Source organism: Cibotium barometz, chromosome 40 (genome assembly GCF_041138505.1).
Source record: "Cibotium barometz isolate CiBa-2024 chromosome 40, ASM4113850v1, whole genome shotgun sequence".
Taxonomy (NCBI): Eukaryota; Viridiplantae; Streptophyta; class Polypodiopsida; order Cyatheales; family Cibotiaceae; genus Cibotium; species Cibotium barometz.
The window spans coordinates 24,427,734-24,454,110 of NC_141085.1; the positions used below are offsets into that span (position 1 = coordinate 24,427,734).

At 43.2% G+C, this 26,377-nt stretch overlaps 2 protein-coding genes across 2 annotated transcripts in view; one reads left to right on the top strand and one right to left on the bottom strand.

Moving 5' to 3' along the window:
* The window catches only part of DDB2 (damaged DNA binding 2), a 47,492-nt gene extending 29,559 nt beyond the window's left edge, over positions 1 to 17,933 (top strand). Inside the window, exons 4-11 of the mRNA XM_086779417.1 lie at positions 15,144 to 15,266; positions 15,511 to 15,599; positions 15,687 to 15,807; positions 16,010 to 16,101; positions 16,260 to 16,389; positions 16,765 to 17,013; positions 17,226 to 17,422; positions 17,517 to 17,933. Coding sequence (XP_086635543.1) covers positions 15,144 to 15,266; positions 15,511 to 15,599; positions 15,687 to 15,807; positions 16,010 to 16,101; positions 16,260 to 16,389; positions 16,765 to 17,013; positions 17,226 to 17,422; positions 17,517 to 17,760 — 1,245 coding nt within the window. The 3' untranslated portion in view covers positions 17,761 to 17,933. The remainder of the gene's footprint in view (positions 1 to 15,143; positions 15,267 to 15,510; positions 15,600 to 15,686; positions 15,808 to 16,009; positions 16,102 to 16,259; positions 16,390 to 16,764; positions 17,014 to 17,225; positions 17,423 to 17,516) is intronic.
* On the bottom strand, positions 461 to 3,941 carry LOC147615338 (uncharacterized). The gene is made up of 6 exons (XM_086778872.1): positions 3,927 to 3,941; positions 3,654 to 3,747; positions 2,031 to 3,516; positions 1,569 to 1,914; positions 1,266 to 1,427; positions 461 to 1,141 (listed from the first exon to the last, which is right to left on the bottom strand). The coding sequence occupies exons 1-6, from the start codon at positions 3,939 to 3,941 to the stop codon at positions 725 to 727; spliced, it is 2,520 nt and encodes an 839-aa protein (XP_086634998.1). The 3' UTR covers positions 461 to 724.
* Positions 17,934 to 26,377: the final 8,444 nt, after the last annotated feature.

The window sequence follows — 26,377 nt, forward strand, 5'->3', positions numbered from 1 at the left end:
ACACAACGTACAGTATGTACGCATCAACCTTGATCTGCAACATTATGCTGTGTAGGGCAATAAGATAAACTGATCTCCCCTACATGTAGCCTCTATCTGACATAGTGATAATGAATCTCTGTGTGCTTGGTACGTGCATGAAATACTGGATTTCGTGCCACGGCCATAGCACTCTGGCTATCAGTGAGAATGCTGGTGGGTGTCTGCTGACACTCACGAAGATCAGCCAATAATCTCCTCAACCATACACAATCTACTGTAGCTGTAAAGATTGCCCTGTACTCAGCCTCCAAGGTTGATGTGTACGTATTGTACGTTGTGTATATGTACGTACTGTACGGTGTTCCGTACAGTAAAATTTTTTATGTACGTAAAAATACGTACCATTGGCAAACAATAGGACATTCAACACCTTTCTACATTTAAGGTACATAAAATATTCAAGAATCAAAATAAACCACTTTGCATGTACTAATTTCAAAACACACATCATATACTTGACACAATGGCACATTGTATATCTGTCAAGACAAAATAGACGTAGAAAGGCTCATACTAGAGCATACAAATAACAAATGTCTGATGTCAACCTAAAAGGCTCATACTAGAGCATACAAATAACAAATCATAAATGTCTGATGTCAAGAGTCAAGACTCAAAAGTAAAAACACTAAGCAATAACAAAGAGTCTCGACTCGACTCTCGAGACTCTACTCTCTGAATCTCAAAACTCCTCATCGGATGAGGATGATGACACTCCTGAAGAGAGCAAGTCCCCATCTGTCAGGACGTTGCCCTCTTCATCATACTCTGGCTCTGCCATCATACTCTGCTGTCCTGGATCATCATCCTCCGTAGGCTGAATGAGAGGAACAGCCTCATTTGCCCGTCTCCGAGGAGTACGGACAGGAAGCTTTCCTCGCCGAATGGTCTCTCGTGAAACTTCTGGATCTGCATCTCGCCCGACTAACGGGAGACTGAGAACTCGCGCACGTGACCTCGTCACACGTCGATCCACACTCTCCAGCTCTCTGTGCAGCATGCGAATAATCTCCTCCTGATCGTTTCTCACAAGCTGCTGCTGCTGCTCAGTCTCCTCTGCACTCCCCTCCGAGACCAACTTCAATTTTGATGGATCTGTCTGTTAAAAAACAAAATGCAATTCAGTGTTCACATTATTAACAGCATAGAAAGTAGTAATTAGTAATTACAAATATTCGCTTGTAATATGTATAAACGCTAGCCCAAAGTTTCAACTTTCTAACCTGCTTGGGTGTCCCCAAAGCGTGGTAATCTCGCACAAGCTTCATATTTGCTCGGCAGTAGACTAATCTCTCTAGCTGTGCAGTGCTGAGTCGATTACGGATCTTCGTATGAATTAGCGAATAAGCGCTCCAATTGCGCTCGCATCCACCAGCAGAGCAATCCTGCATGTCACATGTGACGTGTCAATGGTGACAAATTACAATGGACATTGGACATGGTCATAGACAATAGACATTGGACAATGAACCATGGTCCCAGGTCCATAACACATGTATGGAAAATGTAAAGATAGAAAACTTTACCTGTGAGAGGACACGTAAAGCGATACGAGTGAGCTTTGGAAGACCTTGTCTTCCATAACTCTGCCACCATGTAAGAGAGAACTTCGTTGCCTCCGGCCTCAACGCCACAGCTCTAGTAAAGGATGACCCTAAATTATTTTCATAGCTAGCGATCTCTGCATCAATGTCCAACTGCTCATCCTCCTCGCAAATCAAGCCAATGTACGCATCCTTGCCCTTTAGTAGACTCCTGTCATTAAAAAGAGTTGGCTTCTTGTAGAAAGGATGAAGCAATGCAGCCATCGCATGAATGGGCCGACTCATAAATGTCCATCTCTTGTCTACAATAGCCAAGATCTCTTCCCGACTGTAAAAGCATTGACGCAACATTAGTTAACAGGCTGAATTTTGATTATAGTATTATACATTATAGTATTATACTAAATATTTAATAGAGTAATCATTACAGAAGCAAGTACATACCGATCAAGCGCCAATGATCTGCAGCCTCTGATGTGTGTCTTCATCTCTGAGAAGAGATGATAGACTAGGCCCATGGTGGAGCCCTCCATGTCTGTGACACGCAGCAACACATAAATTGGCTGCAATGTTGCTATCATAGCCTGCACCTCCGACCAAAAGGACTCATCAAGCACCCGCCGCTGTATGTATCTAGTGGACTCCTCCTGTGCGTGATGCATCTCTCTCCACTTCGGGTCCACTACTGTCTGTAGAAGTGGATCCCTCACTGCATAGAGTCGCTGCAACACAAGATACATATATGCAAATCTGGTCTTCAAGGGCTGCACCATGTCAAGTGTACTGTGACTCCTAAAGATAGCCAATGCCTTGTGCTTTTTGCGGAAAAAAGTAGTCATTTTTGTGGCATCGGAAACAATAGGCAACACCCATGTTAACTTCCCAATGTCCTCCATCAACAAGTCAAGACAGTGAGCTGCACATGGAGTCCAAACAATGTTCTTAAACTCTGCCTCAATCATCTCACCCATAGCCTTGCAATTGGAGGCGTTGTCAGTAATAACCTGCACCACATTCTCTGGGCCAACCTCAAGTATAGCCTGCCGGATGTGCTCATAGATAAACTCACCTGTAATTCGCTCCCCAGCCTTCCCTGCATCAACAGCACGCAAAAAGTATGTGCCAAGGCAAGACGACACAAGAATATTAATGATGTGTCGTCTACGAATGTCACTCCAGCCATCTGAAATGATGGTGCACCCAAACTGCCCCCAACCTGCCTTCACTGGTACCAATGCCTTATCTATCAATGCTTTCTGCTCCTCAAGCATAGTGGTCCGCATCTTATTGTATTCCAACCCCGACCAGTCCTGGGCTATGGCTCTGACCATCCTCTGCCACTGCTCAGTCCTCAAGACATGAAAGGAGATGTTGCACTCAATGAGAGTGTGAGCAATCTCCATCTCAGCCACTTTCTGGCGCTCCTTCACCCAAGAAAGAGAGGCCACTCGAGAAGGCAAGGTAGTCTGCCTTGGTGCATGCATCTCTCCATCATCCTCCACATAGTCCTGCTGCTCATGCCTGGTACGAGCCCTCTTCCTACTGCCAGAGGGCTGCTCCTCCTGAACCTGTGAAGAACCACCCAAGTCTCCCAAGAGTGCATCATGGAGAGCATCCTGTGTCTGTTGACTACCTTTCACCTTTTTCCCTGCACCCATTGCCGGAAAATTCTCAGCAATCAACTTATCCCTAATGTCCTTTGGTACTGCCTTGCACCCTGCACAGTTATTGGTTGTGCCAATGCCTGTCAAGTGCATAACGACGCGAGAAATGGTACTGGTGAGCTGAAAGTTGCAATACTTGCATTGCCATCGTCGCGTGCCAGATCCAGCTTGCCCTGGCGTGTTGACAATGCGGATGACATTGGTGTGCTCTTGCCAATACGGGTTAGTTGGCTTGGCATGATGGCTCTTGAGACTTTTGTCTGCACCTGCCAAGTGCGCAGCACATATGCAAAGGACTCAGGAATAACTTATAAGCGGCAAGCCAGAGGTCTTGCGTGATGCGGAGAAAGAGATAAGACTCAAGAGGGAGAGAAAGAGAGAGAGAGGAAGATGCTCAGTTTACCTACACGCACGCCAAAGTTCCAACGCTGTGCAAATGTGTTCGCGTGGTCTTTTTCGATAATTTTCTGCTCTCGCCTCTCTGTAACGCACGCTCTCTGCAATAAGTGTATACAATACAAAGCCCAATAATCAAAGGCCTAGTATGTACCCAAAGGCCACGCGGGCGCCCAATCAGACAATGCAGTGCGCACGACGATTTTCAGCCAAAAAAAACCTCACGTACGGATCGATCCGTACAGTACGGCCGTACGGTACGGATCGGATCCGTACGTACGTATATGTCAACCATGACAGCCTCACAAGTAGATGTAGCAACAGTGGGTTGCTTTTTACTCAACCAAGATATGCATGAACTGCCAAGAAAAAAACAATTCCCACTGGTGGATTGCCTGGTATCATAATCACCAGGCCAATCTGAATCACTGTATGCATAAAGCTGCAAGCTGACCCCCTTGGGATAGAACAAACCAAGATCTAGGATACACTTAAGATAACGAAAAATGCGTTTGACTGCTTGCCAATGCTTTGTGCCTGGGCTGTGCATGAATTTGCTCAACAAAGACACTCCAAAAGATATGTCTGGCCTCGTGTTACACAAGTAAATGAGGCATCCCACTGCCTGGCTGTACATGCCGGCCTCAAAAGGCTCTCCAATATCATGCATATTAAGCCGTACACCTGGTTCTACCGGAGTAGAAATGGGCTTACATTCATCCATGTGAAACCTTTTTAGCAAACTTTTTATGTACTTAGTTTGCTGCATAACAATGCCATCATCTATATGCATAAACTGTATGCCGAGATAGTAGTGTAAAGGTCCCAAATCTGACATATCAAATTCAGCTTTCAAATCAGCTTTGAAATCTGAAATTTGTGCTTTGCTTGTACCTGTGAGCATGTCATCTACATACAAGATGACTATGAGAATATCGGCATCGGTTTTCTTCACATACAATGTGCTTTCAGCTGGACTATTCTCATAACCTTGGCTGGTTAGATGAGCATGTATCTTATCATACCAAGCTCTTGGAGCTTGCTTTAACCCATACAATGCTTTGTGCAACCTGCATACTTTATGTTCCTCACCAGGAACTACAAAACCAATGGGCTGATTTACATATACTTCCTCCTGTAAATCCCCATTTAAGATTGCAGTTTTGATGTCCAATTGATGCACTTTCCATCCTTTATGGGCAGCCAATGCAATCACTGATCTTATTATGGTCATTCTCGAAGTAGGAGCAAAAGTCTCTTCATAATCTATTCCCTTTTTCTGGGAGTAGCCTTTAGCCAGAAGTCTTGTTTTGTACCTGTCAATAGTACCATCAGACTTTCTTTTGACTTTGTACACCCACTTTGTTCCACAGGCAAGGCGCTTGATGCATTCCGTGCACTCCAGAAAGCTGCCTCAGAAGCACCTGTACTAAAGTTAGCATCATGAGACGAACCTTTCGAGGTCATCAGTGATGCCAGCAATGTAGCCGTAGGTGCAGTCCTCCAGCAGGACAATAGACCCGTGGCATATTACAGTAGAAAGTTGGATGTCGCCGAAAAGAATTATTCGATATATGACAAAGAGCTTTTGGGTGTGATCACAGCGCTCAAGCATTGGAAGCCTTTTCTTTATGGATAGGCTTTCACAGTGAAAACAGACCACCAAGCACTTAAGTGGCTTCAGACTATGCCAAGTGCCCAGTGGAGTGATCGACAGGCCAGGTAGTCAAATCTTCCAACAGTTTGGAGGTATGATTGAATACATCCCTGGTAAGCATAACCCAGTAGCAGATGCTCTTAGTCGAAAGTCCAGCATCCAGGCAGTCCAAGAATATACCATTCTTGAAATCACGGGGAAGGACTTAGATAGTATGAAAGACCAATATGTCGACTCCCTTGAGTTTGGTACTCAATACAGTTTGGTCCTCAATTCTGAGCCTAGCCACTATTCAGTACAGAACGGTTGGTTGTTCTACAAGAACCGTCCTTGTGTTACTAGGGAAAAGCGTTCCGCTCTTCTCCATGATGCCCATGACTCCTTAGTTGGAGGACATAGGAGTATCAACAGTACCCTTGAGAAATTAGAACGGTCCTTTTATTGGCCAAAGATGAGGCGTGATGTCTACGCACATGTACAAGCCTGTAAGATTTGTCAAAAAGTCAAGGTTCCCCATACAAAGAAGGCAGGTTTACTTCAACCTTTGCCTATCTCCGACGGACCTTTCATCGACATATCTATGGACTTTGTAGGGCCTCTACCAGCATCCACCGGATCCCGTAACACTTAGTGTTTTACCATTGTGGATCGCTTTAGTAAATTCTGCATGCTCATCCCATGTAAGCATATGGCCACAGCCGAGGACGTAGCCCGTCTGTTTCCCAAGCATTGGTATCCAGTTTGTGGTTTGCCTAGCACCATAACATCAGATAGAGATTCCAAGTTTACCTCGCATTTCTGGAGGGCATTATTTGAAAACTTCGGAACTAAGTTGCAGTTGGATGGCCAAACAAAAATTTATAACTAGTTGGCCTTTGATGTTCTCAAGTCATACTGTCATCACCAGCAGTCCAAATGGGAACATTATCTTCCATTGGTCCAAGCTATCTTGAATGACACTCATTCATCCAGTGTTGGACGGACTTCATATGAAGCACCCTTTGGTTGCCGTTTTTCTTCTCTTTTGACGAGAATGGTGTCTCCATCTTTAGAGGTTGATAAAACCACGGAAGCATTTTCCGAGATCATTGAGTCAGTCAAGGACCACTACCAAAGCTCAGGAAGCATATAGCAGACAGGTAAATAAGTCTAGACGAGATGTCCACTTCAAGGAAGGGGATTGGGTCTATTTGTGTATCATGAAACAGAGATTGAAACAAGTGGGCAAACGTTGTCCCAAGCTTTCATTCCGTAGTTTTGGTCCTTTTCCAATAGTTAAGAAGTTAAGTGATGTCTCCATGAAATTAAAGTTGCCTACCAATTGGACAATGCATGATGTTTTCCATGTTTCTTGGCTAAAACCATATGTTGGTCTAGAAGTGTTTGATGTTTCAGATGAACAGCAGCCAGACGTAGTAGACGAAGCAACAGTTATTGAGCATGAGCAGATCCTTCTTCATCGATGGAAGCATGGTTCCGGTCGACGGATACGTTAGTTCTATACGAAATTCCGAGATCGAGGTACCCACGAAGCCGTATGGCTAGACGAGGAGTTCTTCCAGGAGTACCCCCAGTTGTTGGCAGACTACTTAGAAGCCATGAACCTGCCGCCAAGCTAAGCAGGAGGGAATGTCACATGCACTCTGCACTTAGTGCGTGGTGACAAACTGGCTCATCATCAGCAGTGCAACATTTGTACATTATTAGAACCCAATAGGATGATATTTGTCGTACGCCGTGACCCCATTGTACATCCTCAGTCCAGGATAAGTCAGGCACGAGCTACGTAGGTCATTCCTCAGCCTTGGCGGGTTAGTCACTCAGTCAAGTCCCTTAACCCACTTGGAGAGAATCATTCATGCATGTAGAGTGAGTAGAAGCCTTAGGGTTTGCATCAGAAAGCACTCTGCATCCTGTATAATATGCATTCATATGCCTGTGCATCATGTAGAACATCTCAGAAGCCTTAGGGAATTTACTAGGATTTATCTAGTATTTTTTCTATATTTTATGGTATTTATTTAGCATTTATTGTCATTTATAAACATGAAGTTTATTAAATTATGACCAGCCAACTTGACCAACTCCTATCTAGTATAAATAGGCTTGCATAGGGCTTAGTTATTCATTCAGTCTTTAGTGTGCTAAGAGCTTTCCTCCTCAGCCCTAGGAGTACCCTTGCCTTCAGCCCTAACAACCTTGGAGCTTCTACGTTTGCTTCTCCAGCCTTGAGAACCTGCGTTTTTGCTTCCATCAGCCCTACCAGTCCAACGCAGTAGTTTAGTAGACCATTCAGCAGTTCTGCAGTCCCTATAGACCATAGGCACAACCATACAATACATCCACAGGCCCAAAACAGCAAGCATCTCTGCGTTTTTTGCATAGATCACAGCCGGCCTGTGTTCAGTTCACTACAGCCGTTTACAGCTCTACAGCAGACCAGCCTTGCGTTTTCAGTTCTACAACAGTCCTACAACAGTATTCAGCCCTACAGACCTGCGTTTGCAGAGTCCCAGCAGTTTCAGCCTTGATTCATCAGTCTACATCAGTATCCAGCATTCAGTGCATCATCCAAGCATACACCAGTCATCTGGTAAAGGTATTCTATCATTCACAAGCATTTACAGCATTCTAACATAGCTTAGAACAGTCCACCGCCTTCTTTTCTCAGCCTCAGGTGTGCAGTCCTTCCTCATGCCCTTGGGAAGAGTGCATAGGCTCGAGATCAGTTCATTGAGGTGTTTCTACAGCTGTGTACAGTTCAGCCAAGCTTCCGATCCTCCGAGATCTTGCGTTTGGCTTATCTACAGTCCACAATCATTCTCTCCAAAGTAATAAAGCAAATACTATCTCGTTATCGGGATAGGGGAATATGGATGAGGCTTACAAGAAGGTCAAGTTGGCTCTTCAAAGGACTCAAGAGAAACCGAGGAAAGCAGGAAACCTTCACCGTCGATCATTGGTTTTTGATTTGGGTGATTGGGTGCTTTTGAGATTTGAGAAGGCTAGACTCAAGAAAATGAAGGGTAAACAACACTTATATCCTAAACTAAGTATGCGGTACTATGGGCCTTTTCAGGTGATTGAGAAGATGAGTGATGTTTCTTATCGTCTTCAGCTATCGGATCATTGGAGGATTCATAATGCATTCCATGGCACAGGCACTGCCATGTGTCAGAGGCAGGCCTAGCTAGCAGTCCAGTAGGACTCAGCGCAAGAGGCGAGTAGGCAAACTTAGTGCAAGGAAAGCGCCGGGCAGCAAACGCAAGAGAAAACGCCAAGCAGCAGAACGCGAAGGCGACGGACAGCCCAAAACGCAAGGAAAAGTTGCGTGGATTTTCGAAAACGCTATTCGCCATGTGTTATTTGTTGTTTTGTTTTTTTTAAAAGGGAAAAAAAAAGAAGAGTGAAAAACCTTCGAAGAGTTTATTTTCAATAAAGGAGAGAAAAGCACTTCTAGTAGTTTTTTTCCTAGGGGGAAAAGCTATGCTTTTCACCCCCAAATTTGTATAAAAAGGGGGCCAAGGCTCTTGTATCCCACAACACAAACTGGGGTGAAAGTTCAAGGAGATCTCCTCCACGTGAAGCAAGGAGGCATCTTCTCGGGAATTGTACAAGGGCTACGCCGACTTCAAGTGATAAATAAATACTTGCGGGGGCGCCACGCATTGGGGCCAATTGGTCTTTTGTGCAGGAGCACTCTAGCTCCACTTATTCTTTTTCTTCTTCCTCCAAGTTTATTATTCCAGTTCATAAAGAGTCTTAAGTATGATTAAGTGTGCTTACCGCCCGTCGAGTTTCTAAAGGCCGGTTTCAAGTGTCCATGTTCCCTTCCATCCGCTCTCTATTGTTCCACCCAGATATGGTAGAAACAATCTTCAAGAGAGCACGTAGGACAAGAGAACACTACACAGGGTATGTGAACAATGAGTTTCATAAGTCCAATGCATCCCAAATAAAGGGAGCCAAAAAGAATAATCCAGCCCAGTAAAAGGGAGTCGTAAACATAATCCATAAACCTGAGGATGAATCCAAATCCCTAGAAAAGAAGTCGAGGAATCCATAGACCTGTATACCATAATCCTTGCATACCATAACTCTTACCACATACTCCGTGCTAACCACACACCTTGGAGTAGAGGTGGACTTTATCCATAAAAGCATCATATCCATGAGATATCCAAAGATTTCTTCTCTATAAACTTGGACAGATTCGTCCATAGAAATTGCTTGCGAAGCCCAATATCTATATAAATCTCGTCCAAGAAAGAAATCTCCATAGATATAATCCATCCCAATAAAGGGAGCCATAAACAATGTTTCCTTGAAACCATCTCAAGGCAAACGATAACACCTTTCTCCTTGCATGGCTATACAAGGGTTAGTGAACATCAAAAGCACTTCATAGTAAATAGCCAAAGCACCAACTTTGCAAACTTAAAGTATACTTAGCTTTTCTTTTCCAGGTTGGTCATGAAGCCCAAAGAAATATCTCGTCACCATATCCTTAAGATATCATGAGATATATCTCGATATAGCTTGCTTGTAAGCTTGATAACATAATCCACAATATCCATATGGAAAGAGTGCTAAACGTGTGCACATAAAGCCAAGTCCATACTTCCAAGATAAATTTTGTGAATTCATAAATCCTTAGACCAAGCTGTCTATTGCTCATGCTCTTGCTTCATAGGCTATGAAGTGGTTGCCCATGCTTAATAGCAATGATGGTAAGTGTGGCCCCCACTTGAGATCTTTTCTCTTCTTTAGTGATAGAAGAAAGCCTCCGCTTCCAAGAAAGCCTCCGCTTCCAAGAAAGCCTATGCTCTGATACCAATGTAACTCGCGGCGGGTGCCCGGGGGACTAGGGCCTTTGGCACACTTGTTGATACCATCAATGCACATTAAAACATTTAAACATGGCCACAGCCTTAACACATATCCATCATCACTTTGCATAAAACATAAAAGCTGGACAAAAACATCCACAAATGTTGAAAATGGAGCTTGCACATGTGACACCGCATAGAGGCCGGATTCCCCCCCCCCCCCCCCCCCCCCCCCCCCCCCACTTTGCATAAGACATAAAAGCTGGACAAAACATCCACAAATGTTGAAAATGGAGCTTGCACATGTGACACCGCATAGAGGCCGGATTGGCCCCCCCCCCCCCCCCCCTTGGAGTATTTTATTACCCAAGGAGAATAATATGATGTACAAGCTTTGAGGGCCTTCCTCTCCCCACGGGAGATGCCAGATAATCCATATACAAATGCCATAACACAGCCCAACATGAGGCTACCAAGCCGGAACACAGGCTGTAGAAATGCCGAGCCAACAATATAATCCATATACCTCCGTGTGGGTACTGATTCTTCCCCAAAAACCACGGGTCTTCATGCAATAGAGTTGGTACAGCAAGTACAACTCTCCATTCAGCCGGTACAAGTACAATGGTTGGTACAACAGGTACAGTGGTCGGTACAGTAGGTATAGTGACTGGTACAACACGTACAAAAGCTGCTGCAGCAAGTACAATGGTTGGTATAACCAGTACAGTGCCTGGTACAACAAGTACAATGGCTGGTACAGTCGATACAGTGGTTGGTACAGCAGGTACAAGGGCTGGTACAGCCAGTACAGTGGTTGGTGCAGCAGGTACAGAAAGTACAATGGTTGGTACAACAAGTACAATGGCTAGAAATCATAATAAAATGATTAAATACCCTTGCCTTAAGTCCCCAACAGCTGGTATTCTTCATGGGCAGCCTTCAAGAGAGAGAGAGAGAAAGAGAGTAGCCATCATTAGGGTAGCCTGTAACGGTGGTAGAGGCTAGTGTGCAGCAAGAGAGCCTCCATTAATGAAGAGAGAGGGCTCCAATTTATAGATTTGGGACTCCCATGAGCTAAAATGGCAAGAGAAGGCTACAATGACAAGTGGAGAGCCACAAAATAGCTAGAGTGACAAGTGTGAGGCCACTTGTCTCATTTTGATCCACTTTCTGACAAGTGTGAGGCCACTTGTCTCACTTTGATCCACTTTCTTGCCACATGTCCCAATCTAAGGGATGGATTCTCCCATAATCTTTACCTCTAAAAATATCCCAACTAGTAGACATTCTGTCATAGGCACTTTGCCAACTCTTGGTATCTGTTGAATTCCAGATGTAATGACGCGAATAGAATTTCCATCGGGGTTGGGCCAAAAATAGCAACTCTCCTAAATTTTAGAGTGTGGTCCTTTGTATTCTAGGATAATCCCCCATTCCCAAAGCTTGTACTTTCCAAATATTTAGACATCCTGGAGTCCACCAGACCCCTTCCATACTGGGAAATGTCGAGGCTAGTGATAGGGCCCTTACAGCTTGGCCGAGCGTGTTAGGGGTGGTTCCCCTTCCCCAATGTCCCATCATTTTTCATTCCATCACCATTCCAAGTGGAAGACTGTAGAGCTGCTTTTACCAGCAGTCTAAATCCAGCCCAAATCAGCCATTGAAGAGCAATTCAGGCCTGCAGATTCTACAAAGAGTATGGAAGAGAAAATTAATTTCTCCATCATTCGTGGTTGGTTTGCATGAAGAGCACGGCAACAGATTTATACTCTCATTATCATCTATTTACAGAAAAACTTTGATAAAGGAGGGGCATCCTGGCCCTGTGCAGATGTTGTGTGAATGAATATTTAAAGTTTACTTGCTGTGTTCTTAATTTATGTATACTAAAATAATGCCACACATGAAAGCTGTTTGCCACATTGCTGAGTTAATTGTGCAATTACTGTGGTGCATTAACTTGGGAGAAGAGAGAAGAGAGAGAAAACTTAAGACACCTCATTGGGTCCCAAAACCCATTGAAGAGTCCCCACCTTTCGGTGTATTTTCTTATAGTATGGAATTTGAAACACGTACAACAAACCCTTGACTGTGACCTTTTGATGTCTCCTTCCTTGTTTACTTTGTCTTGTGAAGTCTTTTGCAAGCCCTACAAAAGTGTCATTTAAATTACTTAACGTGTTCGAACTGGGCTAAAGGTGACCAACCCTTACTTCCTTGACCAGGCTGGTCTGCAAATACTTAGGCTGCCCAGCCCTCAATGGCTACACTACATCAAGCTCTCCAGATGTGCCAGGGTGCAATGCTGCTATGAATCTCCCATTTTTTGCATGAGCTCGGAGTCCAATGATCAATTGATGGGGCTGGGACTAGAACTGCCGAAATGCAAAGGTGAGAGACCTGAAGGGTTAGCCCCCCACCTTCCTCCTCATAAGCCATGACAACCTCAGCCTCTGTGGCCCAAGCGACAGTGCCCCATGAAATGATATGGGTCGAGGTCTTGTCCTTGTGAAAATGTAGAGAATCCATGCCAAATGTGCTAAGCCTTCGGCCAATCCCAAAGACAATGTCATTGAAACTCCTGAGGGTGGCCGCACCTCGGACAAGGTGCTCGTCGACTGCCAATGGCCAACCACGTGCCAACTGCTAAACTCCTGTGCCAACAGCCAAAGAAAGAGGGTGATCTTTCGATGCCAAAAACTCTCTTAGAGCCTCTTCCAAAAATTTGAGAGAAATTGTTGTGAGAGGCCCAAGTGTACTGCTGCTGCCGGGGTGCTCTCAACCTGGGGCATCTGAATCCGGCGGCCTAACCGCGCAGTGTATGTGAAGAATGGGGTATCCAGTGTCTCCTCCCGGTCAGCATGATCACGCCAAGTCCACTCCCCTAGGTCCCACTGGAGCCGTGTTAGGGCCCGGCTCTCCCAAATTCATAACTGCCAGAGTCTCTCCCCGGCCACCTTGGCCGGTGGGGGTCAATGTGCCACTCGTGCCTGAAATCCGATCACCCTCACCCTCTGTAAGGTGCCGCCACTGAAATCATCCAAAGGGGGCTTTGATCTCTCTAGTCTGCCATGGGGTCCAATAGAAAAAGTGAGCAAGGCATAGCTCTCATCCGGGCCACGGACTGCCAAGAGAATATCATGCCTAGTAAACACGCCCAGCTACTACAGGGGGTCGGGTTTGGGATGGGGGTTAGCCACTCTTGGGGAATAGCAGAGTCGATGTCGAGGCTGAGTCTGTGTCTACCCCGGATCCCAGCCAGGCCTCTCTCGAGCCTCCAGGGGAAGCTGTCTGAATTCAAGTCAGTCTCTAAGGGACCTTGCAGGTCTTATGCTCAACGCTCCCCATGATACATGAGGTTGGGCCCTCAACATGTGGCCACTAGGTAAATGGATCAGGGGGTTCCAAAGCGGGGGCTGCCAAAGACGCTTCTTCGAGGCTACCGGAGTTAACTGCTGAAGGGCCTGAAAGAAAGTGAAGAAAATAGAAAACACAGACGTAGGGCTAGGTACAAGACGTGTAAATGCTGGAAACTGATGTTTATTGCTGAAAACTGAGCACGAGGGACGCCCGTAGGTGTTGCACAATGATAAGAAGTAGAAGCAGCTGCTAATGACCTCAAGAGAATGCTGAAAAATGAGATTGAATGAGGGGAAAGGGGGACAACCCTTATATACCCCTCAAGAGAGCTGGTCGGCCAGCTACAATAGGCCGACAGCAACATAATAGCATAAAAATGCTATAAAAGGCATAAAAAATGGGAAACAATGCCTAAATAAATATGCATATGCAGGGCCTCATAAATGGCCAGTACAAGCATGAAAATGGTGATGTAGACCATCTAGAGATAATATATTCCAACAGGGCCGGCCTGAGGTGATCCCAAGCTCGGAGTAGGCTGGCTGCAAATCTATCCTCAAAAGCTGAGCTAAAGCCGTGGGCCCGTATCTCTGTGAAGATCCATCTGGTGCTCTGCGGCCAGGGGTTGCCCAAGCTCGGATTACGGGCTGAAATCCATGTTAAGCTAAATTTGAGGCTAAACCAAAAAGCAAGCAAAGGATTGAACTTTTTCTTGGCATAGTTCCTCTGAAACCCACCCAAAAAAGACTTCACTTGCCATACTGTCTTCACAATTGGCCACTCACGGGACTTGCTTCACCTTATCTGGGTCTTCCTAGATACCATTTTGGTTTACGATACGACCCAAAAATAGCAGCTCTGTTTTGAAAAAATCATGTTTGCACTCCTTGCAGGGCGTGTATTCCCCTCTCAGCTAGCAAATCACAACTTGTACCAGTATTTCTACCATCCGCTGTAGCTAGCGCAGGCTACCTCAGCCTCCCACCCGCAGCTGCATGAGGATCTATTCTGCCTGCCTAGTCCCCTCGTTTTCTCCTTCATCCCCTTTTTACCTCATTTACTTCCCGTCCTCCCTGGTTATGATCTCCTCTTGCCAGCAGCACTCGGTTGACATCTTGCACACACTTGGGTCACACAACTGCACTATCAAGTAGATAGTGCATATTGAAAGTTTCCTTTTGTAGCGGGAAATTCAAGTGCCTTCAGCACAGGTGACATCCCCTGGATAATTCCCTTCCAGGTGGCTGAAAGTCTTGACACACCTGCCTCGGATGGGGCATGGGAAGAGCAGTGTAACTCTACCTTCTAGGCTTGGTGTCAATACCTTTATTTATAGGGGCCAGGTTTTGGGTTTTCCTGGACCTAGTGCTACATATGCTGACTGATGGGGCATTTTGACAGCGGAGTACAGCACTAGAGGAACCTCTTTATTCCCACCCTCCCCTCCCCCACACCCTTTTCTCTCTTCCTTCCCCTCTGAACTGTTGCCTTTTACTCTTCCTGTTACCTGTCCCTCACTGTCTGCTGGTGGGGACCAAGAGGAAGAGGTAGACTGTTAGTGGACTTCAGTGAAAGGATTGTGTATTTTATGAATCTTTACTTTGGCTGGATGCTCCCTGCTTATGTTCTGGACCTTTGTGTGCTGCAGATGGTGCCGCCCCCAGTTATCCCAAATCGTGTGGATTGTGCCATCATTAAGCTGCACAGCCGGCGGGTGACTTATTTAGAATTTCACCCAACTAAAGACAACATACTTATTTCAGGGGATAAGGTGACTGTTCCTTAAACCTCCCTTCCCTTCTCTCTCTATCTTTATACCTCTCTCTACATGTCTATCTATTTTTATATACCTCTCTCTACACGTTTCTATACTTCTCTCTCTCTCTCTCTCTATATATATATATATATATATATATATACACTTCTGTATCCCTTTCTCCTGCCTATCTTTACACCTCCCTCCCCTTCTCTTTCTATATGTCTCTCTAACGCTCTTTTTTTCTTGAGTTGGACAGAAGGGTCAAATTGGTATTTGGGACTTCCAGAAAGTTTACGAAAAGACTGTTTACAGCACGATACATACATGCATCGTAAATAGTATAAGGTATTATTCCCATCTTTTCTGCTGCTTTTTACAGTTTGTCTAGATGGTGTTTCTTGACATAGATGATATATTTTCACACTGTTGCAGGTTTCATCCTGCCAGTTTTGACATGATATATACCTCAGGCTCTGATGGTACAATAAACTGTACTGACCTGGAGACTGGGCTGCCTACTAAAGCAATTGATTTAAACCCTGATGGATGGAACGTAAGTATTTGTCTCGTCAATCAGGATGTAGTTCACTCTGTTTGTGGAATGATATGATCAAAACCATTTCATGTGCTATGGTGTGTGTACGTACGCACAAATGTGTATCTGCGTGAGGGTGAGTTCGTGGGTGTAACTAAAGTTGAGAAGTTCTTGGTTCAAAATATTTTGAACAAACGTTCATGTTAACATGTACGTGCAGGGCCCTTCAACGTGGGGAATGATTTATGGAATGGATGTCAATTCAAACAGGAATGTCGTGCTTGCAAGCGACAACTTTGGTTTTTTGTATCAGTAAGTAATGTTATGGCCCTTATGTGATAGGGTGTAGCTTATGTGCATGCGTTAGCTATCTCAATGCTTTTCCACTCTTGAGCATATGCAACATTTAGATGTAACCCTTTTGCCCAGCGACTTGTGATTTTCTTCTGAAATATATGGCTGGTCTTCAGGGTTGACATAAGGACGAATAAAACCATAGGAAATCCACTACTAATACATAAGAAGGGATCAAAGGTTGTTGGATTACATTGCAACCCAGTCGATTCGGACCTCTTCATCAGCTGTGGCAATGATCATATGGTGAGTTGAGGCAATGTGCACCTGGTATACATACATGCATAGACACACAGACATATATGTACATGGGTGCATACTTCTGTACATACGTATCTACATGCATGTTTGCTCGTACATGTGCTTGTATGCGTGTGTGCATGCCTATACATGCATACATGCAAACATACACTGGTATGAGCATGTGTGGAGACGTGCACTCATGCACACACCTGCATACATACATACGTATACACGTACATATTTATGAATTTTGAGATGTCCAACTGTACCATTGTTTCTATATTTTGGGTAATGGTATTATGTCTGCTGGTCTCCTGTGTTTGCCTGTCATTGTGCTTTCATGGTTTATGAAGGTTGTTTATATCATTGCGTAACCAGGCACGAATTTGGGACCTGAGGTATCTGGATTCCAAGAGCCATTTAGCAGAACTCCCGCATCCGAGAGTGGTGAACTCGGCATACTTCTCACCTATAACAGGAAACAAGATTTTAACAACTTGCCAGGATAACCGACTACGAGTATTTGATTGCATTTTTAGTAACCTGGCAGAACCTAGCAGGGAGATTGTGCACAGTCATGATTTCAACCGCTACCTCACATGCTTTCGTGCTGAATGGGATCCAAAGGTTGTAACTCTTTTGTCATTTTTTGTGTGTTTCTGTAGAATGTTGTCATAGCATGGGCTTTACATAGTAGTCCGAGTACATTGTTACTGGGTGGGTTGTATATCCTGCCCTTGCACACCATCTGATAAAGTTTGTGGCTGGTTTATGTGTTCAAGGGCCCTAAGTAGCTCTGCTAAGTGAACCTTATCAAGTTGAAGTGCTATATTATGCAGGATTCTGCAGAGAATTTGGCAGTCATTGGCCGCTATATAAGTGACGATTTTGACGGCATTGCGTTGCACCCTATTGACTTTATTGATATAAGCACAGGGCAGCTCGTAGCTGAGGTTGTGGACAAGAACATTACAACTATTACTCCTGTAAATAAGCTTCACCCTCGATTAAATGTCCTCGCCTCAGGGAGTTCAAGGTGAAAAATTGGATATCGCATCATTTTTTGGGTTTCTTTGTTGTTGCAGATGTGTAGCGTCTTAGATTGTTACTGTTTTTGGATTTTTTTGTAGGTCTTTGTTTATTTGGAGACCAAAAGATGAGATGGGAGATGATGACAAGGGCACGGAATCTGAAGACGAAGCTAAGAATAAGGTTACTATTTTCACAGTGCAAGATCATGCTGCTGCGAAGAAAGGAAAGGGGAAGAGGAAGTTTGATGACGAGGATGATGAAGAGGATGATGACATGTTTTGCAGTGGGAAGAAAGGGAAGGGCAAGGGTGTGAGACCATCTCCAATAGTGAAACAAAGATAATGTTGACACCAGTCCTCCATTCTCTAACTTGTAGAGAGACCCTTCCATATATTTTACTAGAAGCCAATGCCTTTGTACATTATGAGCTTTGCTCGTTCTATTTTGTAAATTGACTTGCAAAGATCTTCTTGTACTCTTGTTGGTTAACTAAAAAAATTCCATTTCTGGTGTAAGCTATGGCTTCTTGATTCTGTAGCAATGGGATAAGTACATGAAGCCAGGGAACAGCAGGATGAGCTTTTTCCTTCCTAACAGTCTTGGAGAGGCCCGCTTTTCATGGAATGAGATTATTAACAGTTTGAGTCCTACAAATCCTTGCTATTGATCGGAGAATGTTCTCCTGGTAGGCATCATGCTGTTTCCATGTAAGATTTCATGCGATTCTAGGCTAGAAGTGATTGATGGTGGATAGCTGGGAGTGCCTCTGGCTGCTATGGAATGCGGGCCTCTGGGCATGGGGAACTGATTTCATTGGTTGAAATTAACCTACCTTGATCCAGGCTATGTTCCATGTTATTGCATCGTGCTACTGCTGAAAAAGCCTACAATTAGTTTAAACGTGTGCAAGCTTCTTCCCTCAATATTAATAGAATTCGTAAAAGCCTACAATTAGTTTCCTGCACCAGTGCCTTAGCGTCGCAATCTTACTTTCCCATTCACCATAGATATTGGGAGGTGCTTCACTTTCGACGTCTTCACATCATACCCCACTCTGTTGCCTCAGGGGTATCAACAACATCATGAGCACATCACCTGGCCACGGCATTATGTCTTCTTTCATAAGCACCTTGCCAAGCTATGGCAACACCACCTGGCCAGACATTATGTCTTCTCACATGAGCACCTTGCCTAGCTATGGCAACATCATGGGCAGATCACCTGGCCATGTAATTGCGACTTCTCAAATGAGCACCTTGCATGGCTTTGGCACCATCATGAGTACATTACTTGTCCTCACACATAAGCACCTTACCTGGCTATGGCCCTAGGTCTGCTCCTCAATCTCCTACCCTCTACGTCTAGTTATGGAGAATCCCATGATGTACGTTGACTAGCCTATTAGCCCACAAGCTCTAGATCCCTCCTAATAAATCATCCCATGAGTACTTACCACCTAAAGGTATGTAATACTATTACTGAAACTGCACCCAATGATCTTGTGGATGTAATCGAAAGTCGAAACACAATTATAGTTCAGTTAACAGTTAAGATTTAATGGAACAACACAATAAAGGCAAAGCTGAAAATAAAAATGTACTCTTGACACCACCACTGGGGCCGGAAGCTCAAGACTATTGTATTTCTTGGAGTATTTATAAGTACAAGGTACATGGGCTTACACCAAGCCTGATTTGGCCAAAACATAATCCATGCAAAATGAAAATCACAAACCAGGCAAATGTTCTTATCGAGTACAGAAACCGTGAATGATGAATCTGATCACAAGCAGTCTCACCTTTCCTCTGGGTAGAGCTAGGTGGTGTTCTGAGACCATACACAAACAGTGCGGTCACACACTCAACTAAATAACCCATCTATTTTACATTGCACATTTCAACACCTCTCCTCAATGTAAACTTAGGTTTATAAACTAACCATCCCTCCAACCAATTTGACCAACTCACCTCTCACTCCCAATAATTTGGCATTGCCAATCTTAATTGTTGAGATATCGAGCTTAACTAGTGCTACAGCAGACATTGATGATCCACTTGGGTGACAACTTTCACACTTATGCCACTGGCATGGTTGGTGAGATTATGGTCAATATGTCGCCAAATGGATGACAAGCTTTGTGAGAGCCACTTTGGAGTACTAGAGTTATGGCATAGTTATAGTGCTAGCTCATATAGTCGGGTTCACACTATAGACCAACCATTTTGTATCTTGTTGTAGGAGAGTACTTTCCCTTTATGTATTTACTCTTATCTTTTAGTTATATGGTTGTTGAGAAGAGAAGAAAATAGAAGAAAATTCAGCCATCTATCTCTTTCTTGTGTCTTGCACTCTCTTGTGTGTGTGTGTGTGTGTTTGCTTGCAAGGAACTCAAGCTCTTTCTCTCCCCCACATTCTCTTTATGGTATCAGAGCTCCAGTTCGTGTGAGAGATAAGGAGGCATGCAAGAGACAAGAACAAGTAAGAAAGGAAGCGGTACACGGGTAAGAGTATCATCATCTCTTTCCCTTCTTGGTTTAGATACAACACCCCTTGGTAGCTCTAGGAGCTACCCATCTTCGATTGAGGAGCTGTCTTCGCAGACTTGGAGGTGCCTATGTGGTACGGAGTACTATTATGTGTTGCAAGAAAACATGTCTGACGGAATCAATCAGATTGTCAGTGAGGAGTTGGACAAGAACAACTTTCATGCCTGAAAGTTCAGAATGACCAATTTCCTTATGGGTAAGGATTTTGGGACTATGTCGAAGGAGACAATGAGAAGCCTCCTGAGTTGTTTGAAGAGAATGCCACTCCAGCAGACATAAAGGCATTCAAGGATTGGAACTAGGGTGCAAGGAAAGTCATGTACTGGCTTTCAATTAGTGTCACAGACATGATGATAGGACACATACAGGATGCCAACACTGCAGTAGTTGCATGGTAGAGCGTGGTGCAGATGTTCCAAACCAACACAAAGGCAAGAAAATTGCTTCTAAAACAAGAGCTGCATATTGTGGAAAAGAAAAGCATGTCTATCAATGAGTATGCTTTAAAGATCAAGGACATTGTTGAATTCTCTGGGTCTATCAATGTATCGGTGGAAGATGATGACTTGGTAAGTGTTTGTTTGAATGGGCTTGGCAAAGAGTACAAGCCATTCAAGACCTCCATTGCACTCAGGGAGAATATTTTCAACTTTTGGGACTTCGTGTCTATGTTGATCATAGAAGAAAAGTCTTTAGGTGAGGACTCTTTTTCACACAAAGCAAGAACACATCAGAACAAGCTTTTTACTCCAATTCAGGTAGAGGCAGAGGTAGAGGTCGTGGTTGTGGTCGAGGCCAAGGTGGTGGCTGACAAGGAAATCAGAATTCTGGACAACAATAGTTCAATGATTCATAGCAGCAATCGTACACAGGTGGAAGAGGCCAGTCTAGAGGCACGGGGAGCCAAGGAGACCGAGGTGGTTGGCAAAGAAATCAAAATGCAAATAGCATAGAGTGCTATTATTATGGCAAACCAGGGCACATGGCAAAGGACTGCTATAAAAAGTAGAATGACATTAAAAGTGGAAAGTTGCAACAAGGCAACTATGCATCATCAAGCAAATGGGGAGGTGATGACATAAGTGAGCAGTTGTTTATGATGCACAGTTCCAGAATGTTAATTGCACACTAATGAGAGGTAGACAAGATAGACATACTCAAATCAATGTATTGTAATATGTTATGAGAAAGGCTTCTAATATAGATAGACTTTAGCTCAATCTCCTTTACACATCATCATGCCATGTGGCTATCTCTTTTTCACATTCTTTTATGTGGATCTCACCATTCACACGATATCTTATGTAGCATTCTTATCTTTTCACAATATCTTGCATCTCTACGATGCGTTCACACACTCAACCAAATAATCCGTTTATTTTACATTACACATTTCAACACCCCTTCTCAATGTAAACTTAGGTGTATGAACTAACCATCCCTCCTTTGACCAACTCACCTTTTCACCCCCAACAATTTGGCATCGCCAATCTCAACACTCCCCCTCAATGCAAATTGGAGTGTGCATCAAGTATGTGCGCATGTATTTACTAACCTAGAAACTTCAAGTTCGTTTCGAGCACCATTTTGCTCGGGTGGATCCACCCAAGTGCTTTTTGGACACCCATGTGCCTGGGAGAAGAAACCAACCCACAAAGTGTGATTCCCATGCATTCACAACTCAACACACAACACAAATACATCCGTTTTGAGTTCCCCAGGCTCGGGCAGGGTACCCTTAATTTTGGATGAGAAAAAATACAATCCTTTTTATGCATCAAGGCAAGGGTAGAGCACTCATCAAATGTAGTAAAAAAGTTGATATTTGCATGATATTTCAAGGCTATGAAGGGAATTAGAAAATTATGTGTATAAAAAAACACATATGCCTTGACCAAATTGCATGCCTGTAACATGAAGCTAAGTTCTTTCCAAATCAAAATAATCTCAACCATAAACTGTGTGAATAGGGGCTAAAATAAAGACGTGGTTGGGTGTGAAGGGATTTTTATACTTTAGGGTTTGAAACCCTATCTTATCTTTTTAAAACAATAGCGTAACCCACCCAATTTTACGTGGAGATCTCCTGCATAACCTCTTGCTCTCTGTGCTCTTGCCATCGTCACTTTGTCTCTAAGATAGAATGATCACTGTCTTCCCTCCTCTCTCCCTCCTATGAGGTGCTGTCGGTTCTTTTTTTTTTTGGAGCTACATGGCTATCGTGCGATAGTCGAGATCACCACCTCTCTTTATCCCTTCTGATTGGATTTGCCTTCAATGCGTCACTTTGGTTGGGGTGGGGATATATTTCATGCGCTCCCCCTTGTCGTGTAGCGGGGGAGTGCATGAAACACTTTCCACCTGGAGCCCGCTCTCATGCCAGCTCAGCAGAACCAGCCCTCTCGGCTTATATGATCATATGCTCATCATGGTTGTCAATGGGCTAATGTTAATAGTAATGGGAATAATTACATTAATATGATTGCATATGCAAATAACTATCGGTTGTTATTGTTGTCCAATATTTTGGAGGTGGTGGAGGTCATGCAGCCTCTTGTACGAGAAATCACAATGGTCGCTCACATGAATGCAAATCAACAAATATATGAGTACACTATAGGCAACATGACATGGGATGATCCTGTGGACATGGAGCCAATCGTGGGGAGCTTTGAGATCTGGGAGGTGATCAATTTAGTAATACCCAATTGAGTCTCATTCACATGCCCACATACACAATCGGCATAATACACAATCAATTGAGTCTCGTTCACATGCCCACATTCACAATCGGCATAATACACAATTGCCAAGGTGCTTTTTATAAGAAAGACTTTTCGATCAACATGCATCAATGCTATACATGGTTCAAAAAAGTTCATATCCATTAAAAGGAAGCTACTTAAAAAAAAGCACTAACATAAGCATAATGAAGAACAAAATTAAGCCCAAGTGTTTCATGTCACTAGCTACAATGATCACTCTGCATCCCCATCCAAAGCTTTGGCATCCAAAGTTGCTTGCATGGAGCGTTTTTTGGTAGCTGCAGGCCGTGGAAAAGGAAGAGCACTATTTTCTGTATATGCTTTTCTCCCAAGAGGACGCTCAATGAATGGTCTTGCTCGTTGTATAGAATTTCCAAAACCAACTTGTACAATCTGAAAATTCTCAGCAGGATGCAATGCTCCATGCTCGTCCCTTGCTTGCACCTCTTGCATTTGAAGCAATAACCTTTGCATTAAGGCATCAAAATGTGCTTGTAAGCTTGGTTTTCCTTCCACCATGTGTACAATGCGCTTATAGTAATCTGTCGCATTAGGCTTCTTCGCATTTGGCTCTTGAGTACCTTGTTGAGAATGGTCTACATTCTCAATGCTATGAGTCTCCTCCATGACAGAAATACAATTTGAGCCAATACATGTGTCATGGCCATTGTCATACAACTCCAAACACTTACCAATGATAGTATTTAAATTAAAACTCTTTAGTAGCATGACCTTTACTTGGTGCTTACACATATTGTCCTTCATTGCCCATCCACAATTACAACAACCCCAATCACAATCGGCATTATACACAATGTAATGGATCTTGGCGCCCGAGGATTGACTTTTTACCTTTGCCATAACCCTTGTGCCTTCATTAAAAAATAGTACATCTCCATCTGGGATGCTCTGAGCTCCTTCCAGTGAATGCTCAATCAATCTTTTTATGGCTTTATTTATGACAAAGCCACCCTTCTTTGTCTCATCTATATACCAAAAATACGACAAACATGCCGTCATAAGTTTGTGCAAAAGCCAATCAATTCTACGTCCCCATATGTACTTCTTGTCACATAAGAAACGAGACTTTAAAGTAGCATGATATGACTCGATAGCTCCATTTGTATCTTGATTTGCATGTGGAAGCATCCTCAAGCTTCTTGCCCACATCTCTACAAAAAGATAAGGCCCAGGTGAGTACTAATGCATAAAAAGTACATTAAAGTCAATATTAGATAAAATGGAAAAAATCCCTCAAAATGGGAATGTATTTAAAAAATTTGTTTTGGCCATAACTTGAACATGCAAACTCCAAATTTGTCGGACAAAGTAGATCTAGATTCTACTTTTCAAGCTCTTTCCAATGATATGTCACATGAATATGTTTTGACAAACTTTTGGATGAGTTTACCATACCCTCACTTTTTTCATGGGAATGGGATTTTTCCCACTTTATCTAATATTGACTTATTAGGTTCCAATGATGTATTAAAGCTTCAATCAAACTTTCAACTTCTTAAGCTTAGAAGGTTGAACTTACCAACTTTTGAAACCCAATAAGTACGGAAATATTCAATAAAGGCCTCCTCATGTGAAAAGTCGGCCAAGAACTCCAATACACTATCTTTTATATTGTCTATGGCAATACACTATCTTTTATATTGTCTATGGCAATGGCCTCCGCCGAAGCTCCCCCTTGGACATGCATGTTCATGATTGCACCTAGGCGTCTAAACATGATAGCTCTAACTTTCTAATCTTGTACCTTCTTCACTAAGTGCTTCAACCAACTTCGACGAACGTGCCATAAACATAAATAAATTGGTATGTTGAATACCACCCTATTTTCAAGATTGCAATAAATTAGAAATAAAAGTTTAGCTAGTTTGACAAAGAGAAAGAGATAATACTTTGTGAGCAATAATGTGGGCATGCACATGATTTACCTGATGGCATTTATCTCGGCGGTTGCATCATCAACAAGAAAGGCATTTGGATCCCATGATTTGTTGTAGTCAAGTATTTTATTGCGAAGACTTGTAAGCCATTGGACAATAGTGTCGTAGCTTGCTGAGCTGGCACGAGAGCAACTCCCCCGCTACACGACAAGGGGGAGCGCATGAAATATATCCCCAGCCTTCATGCATTGCTAGCAATCAAAGCAGCTGGAGCTAACAGGGCCTTCTGCTCTCTATCTGCTCCTAGCTTCTCTTCTGGGTCTTCTTACTGGCTCAACTCTTTTGCATATTATGCCTCCATCTATTGAGGCTTTTCAAAGCTTCCACAAGCTTTTCCATGACTATTGGTTGCTTAATTTCATCTACAGAGCTTCAGTCATTTTGCAAGATTGTCCTGTCTTTTCACATTCTTGTTGTCCAAGCTTCCATCATGCACCCATTTGTGCACACAATATTCTTCCTCATGGTTAACACCACACACATGCTCAACCTTTTTGAGCATCCAAGCCAGTGATTAAAAAATTGTAGTAACAAAGTGGTTCCCTTTGAGGCACCTTCCATCTTTCCTAAATCCATGAGCATCTTAACATAAATTGTAACCAAAAACTTCAACATTGAACTTGCAATAATACCATAATTTTTATTTTCAGCATTGCAACTCCTTGAAGATTATTGATGACGGGTAGCTCCCCCTTCTTCTCAGCATTCCAATGAATGTAGCCTCTACATAATAATGAGTGCCATTTTTCTTTCTTAAAACACTAAACACATAAAGAAAACATCAATCACAAACTATACACACATAATAACCTAGGCTTAGCTAAACCTTACTTTGATACCATGTTAAAAAAGACAAAATCATGCTAATCCTAGTGCTAATCACATATGAATCGTATTTTTAAGGAGGCTCATAGTAATCAAGAAACTCCATAATGTTAATTGCACACTAATGAGAGGTAGACAAGATAGGCACACTCAACTCAATGTATTGTAATGTGTTATGAACCATGCAATGAAAGTCTTCTAATAGATAGACTTTAGTACAATCTCCTTTACACATCATCATGCCATGTGGCTATCCCCTTTTCACATTCTTTTATGTGGCTCTCACCATTCACACAATATCTTATGTGCCATTCTTATCTTTTCACAATATTTTGCACCTCTAGGGTGCTTTCACACACTCAACCAAATAACCCGTTTATTTTACATTGCACATTTCAATAATCCCAAGTTTACTCATAGGTACTATGGTCCATACCTTGTACTCAAAAGGGTTGGTGATTTGGCCTACAAGTTTGACCAAGTCTCTTCTTCTACAAGAATCCATAATGTATTCCATGCATTTAATCTCAAGAAGTATGTGGGTTCTATACCTTAAGAAGTGGAAGAGTTTTCACCTATGGATGAAGAGGGAGAAATAATTTATGAGCTAGAGAGGATTGTGGGAAGAAGGACAAGAGAGTTGAACAGAAGCATAGAGGAGTTCCTCATCAAATGGAAGCATTTACACTTGGATGAAGCTATATGGAACAACTACTTTCCTATGTGCAACAATAAGGTCTATCTATGGAGGATGTTTCTTGACTATGTCGCATGATTTCCATAGACTTTTTGCCTCTTATTAGGGAAGATATAAATTCTATAATTTTCTTGATAGATTTTGCAGAGGCATATTTGGGGGTCTTTT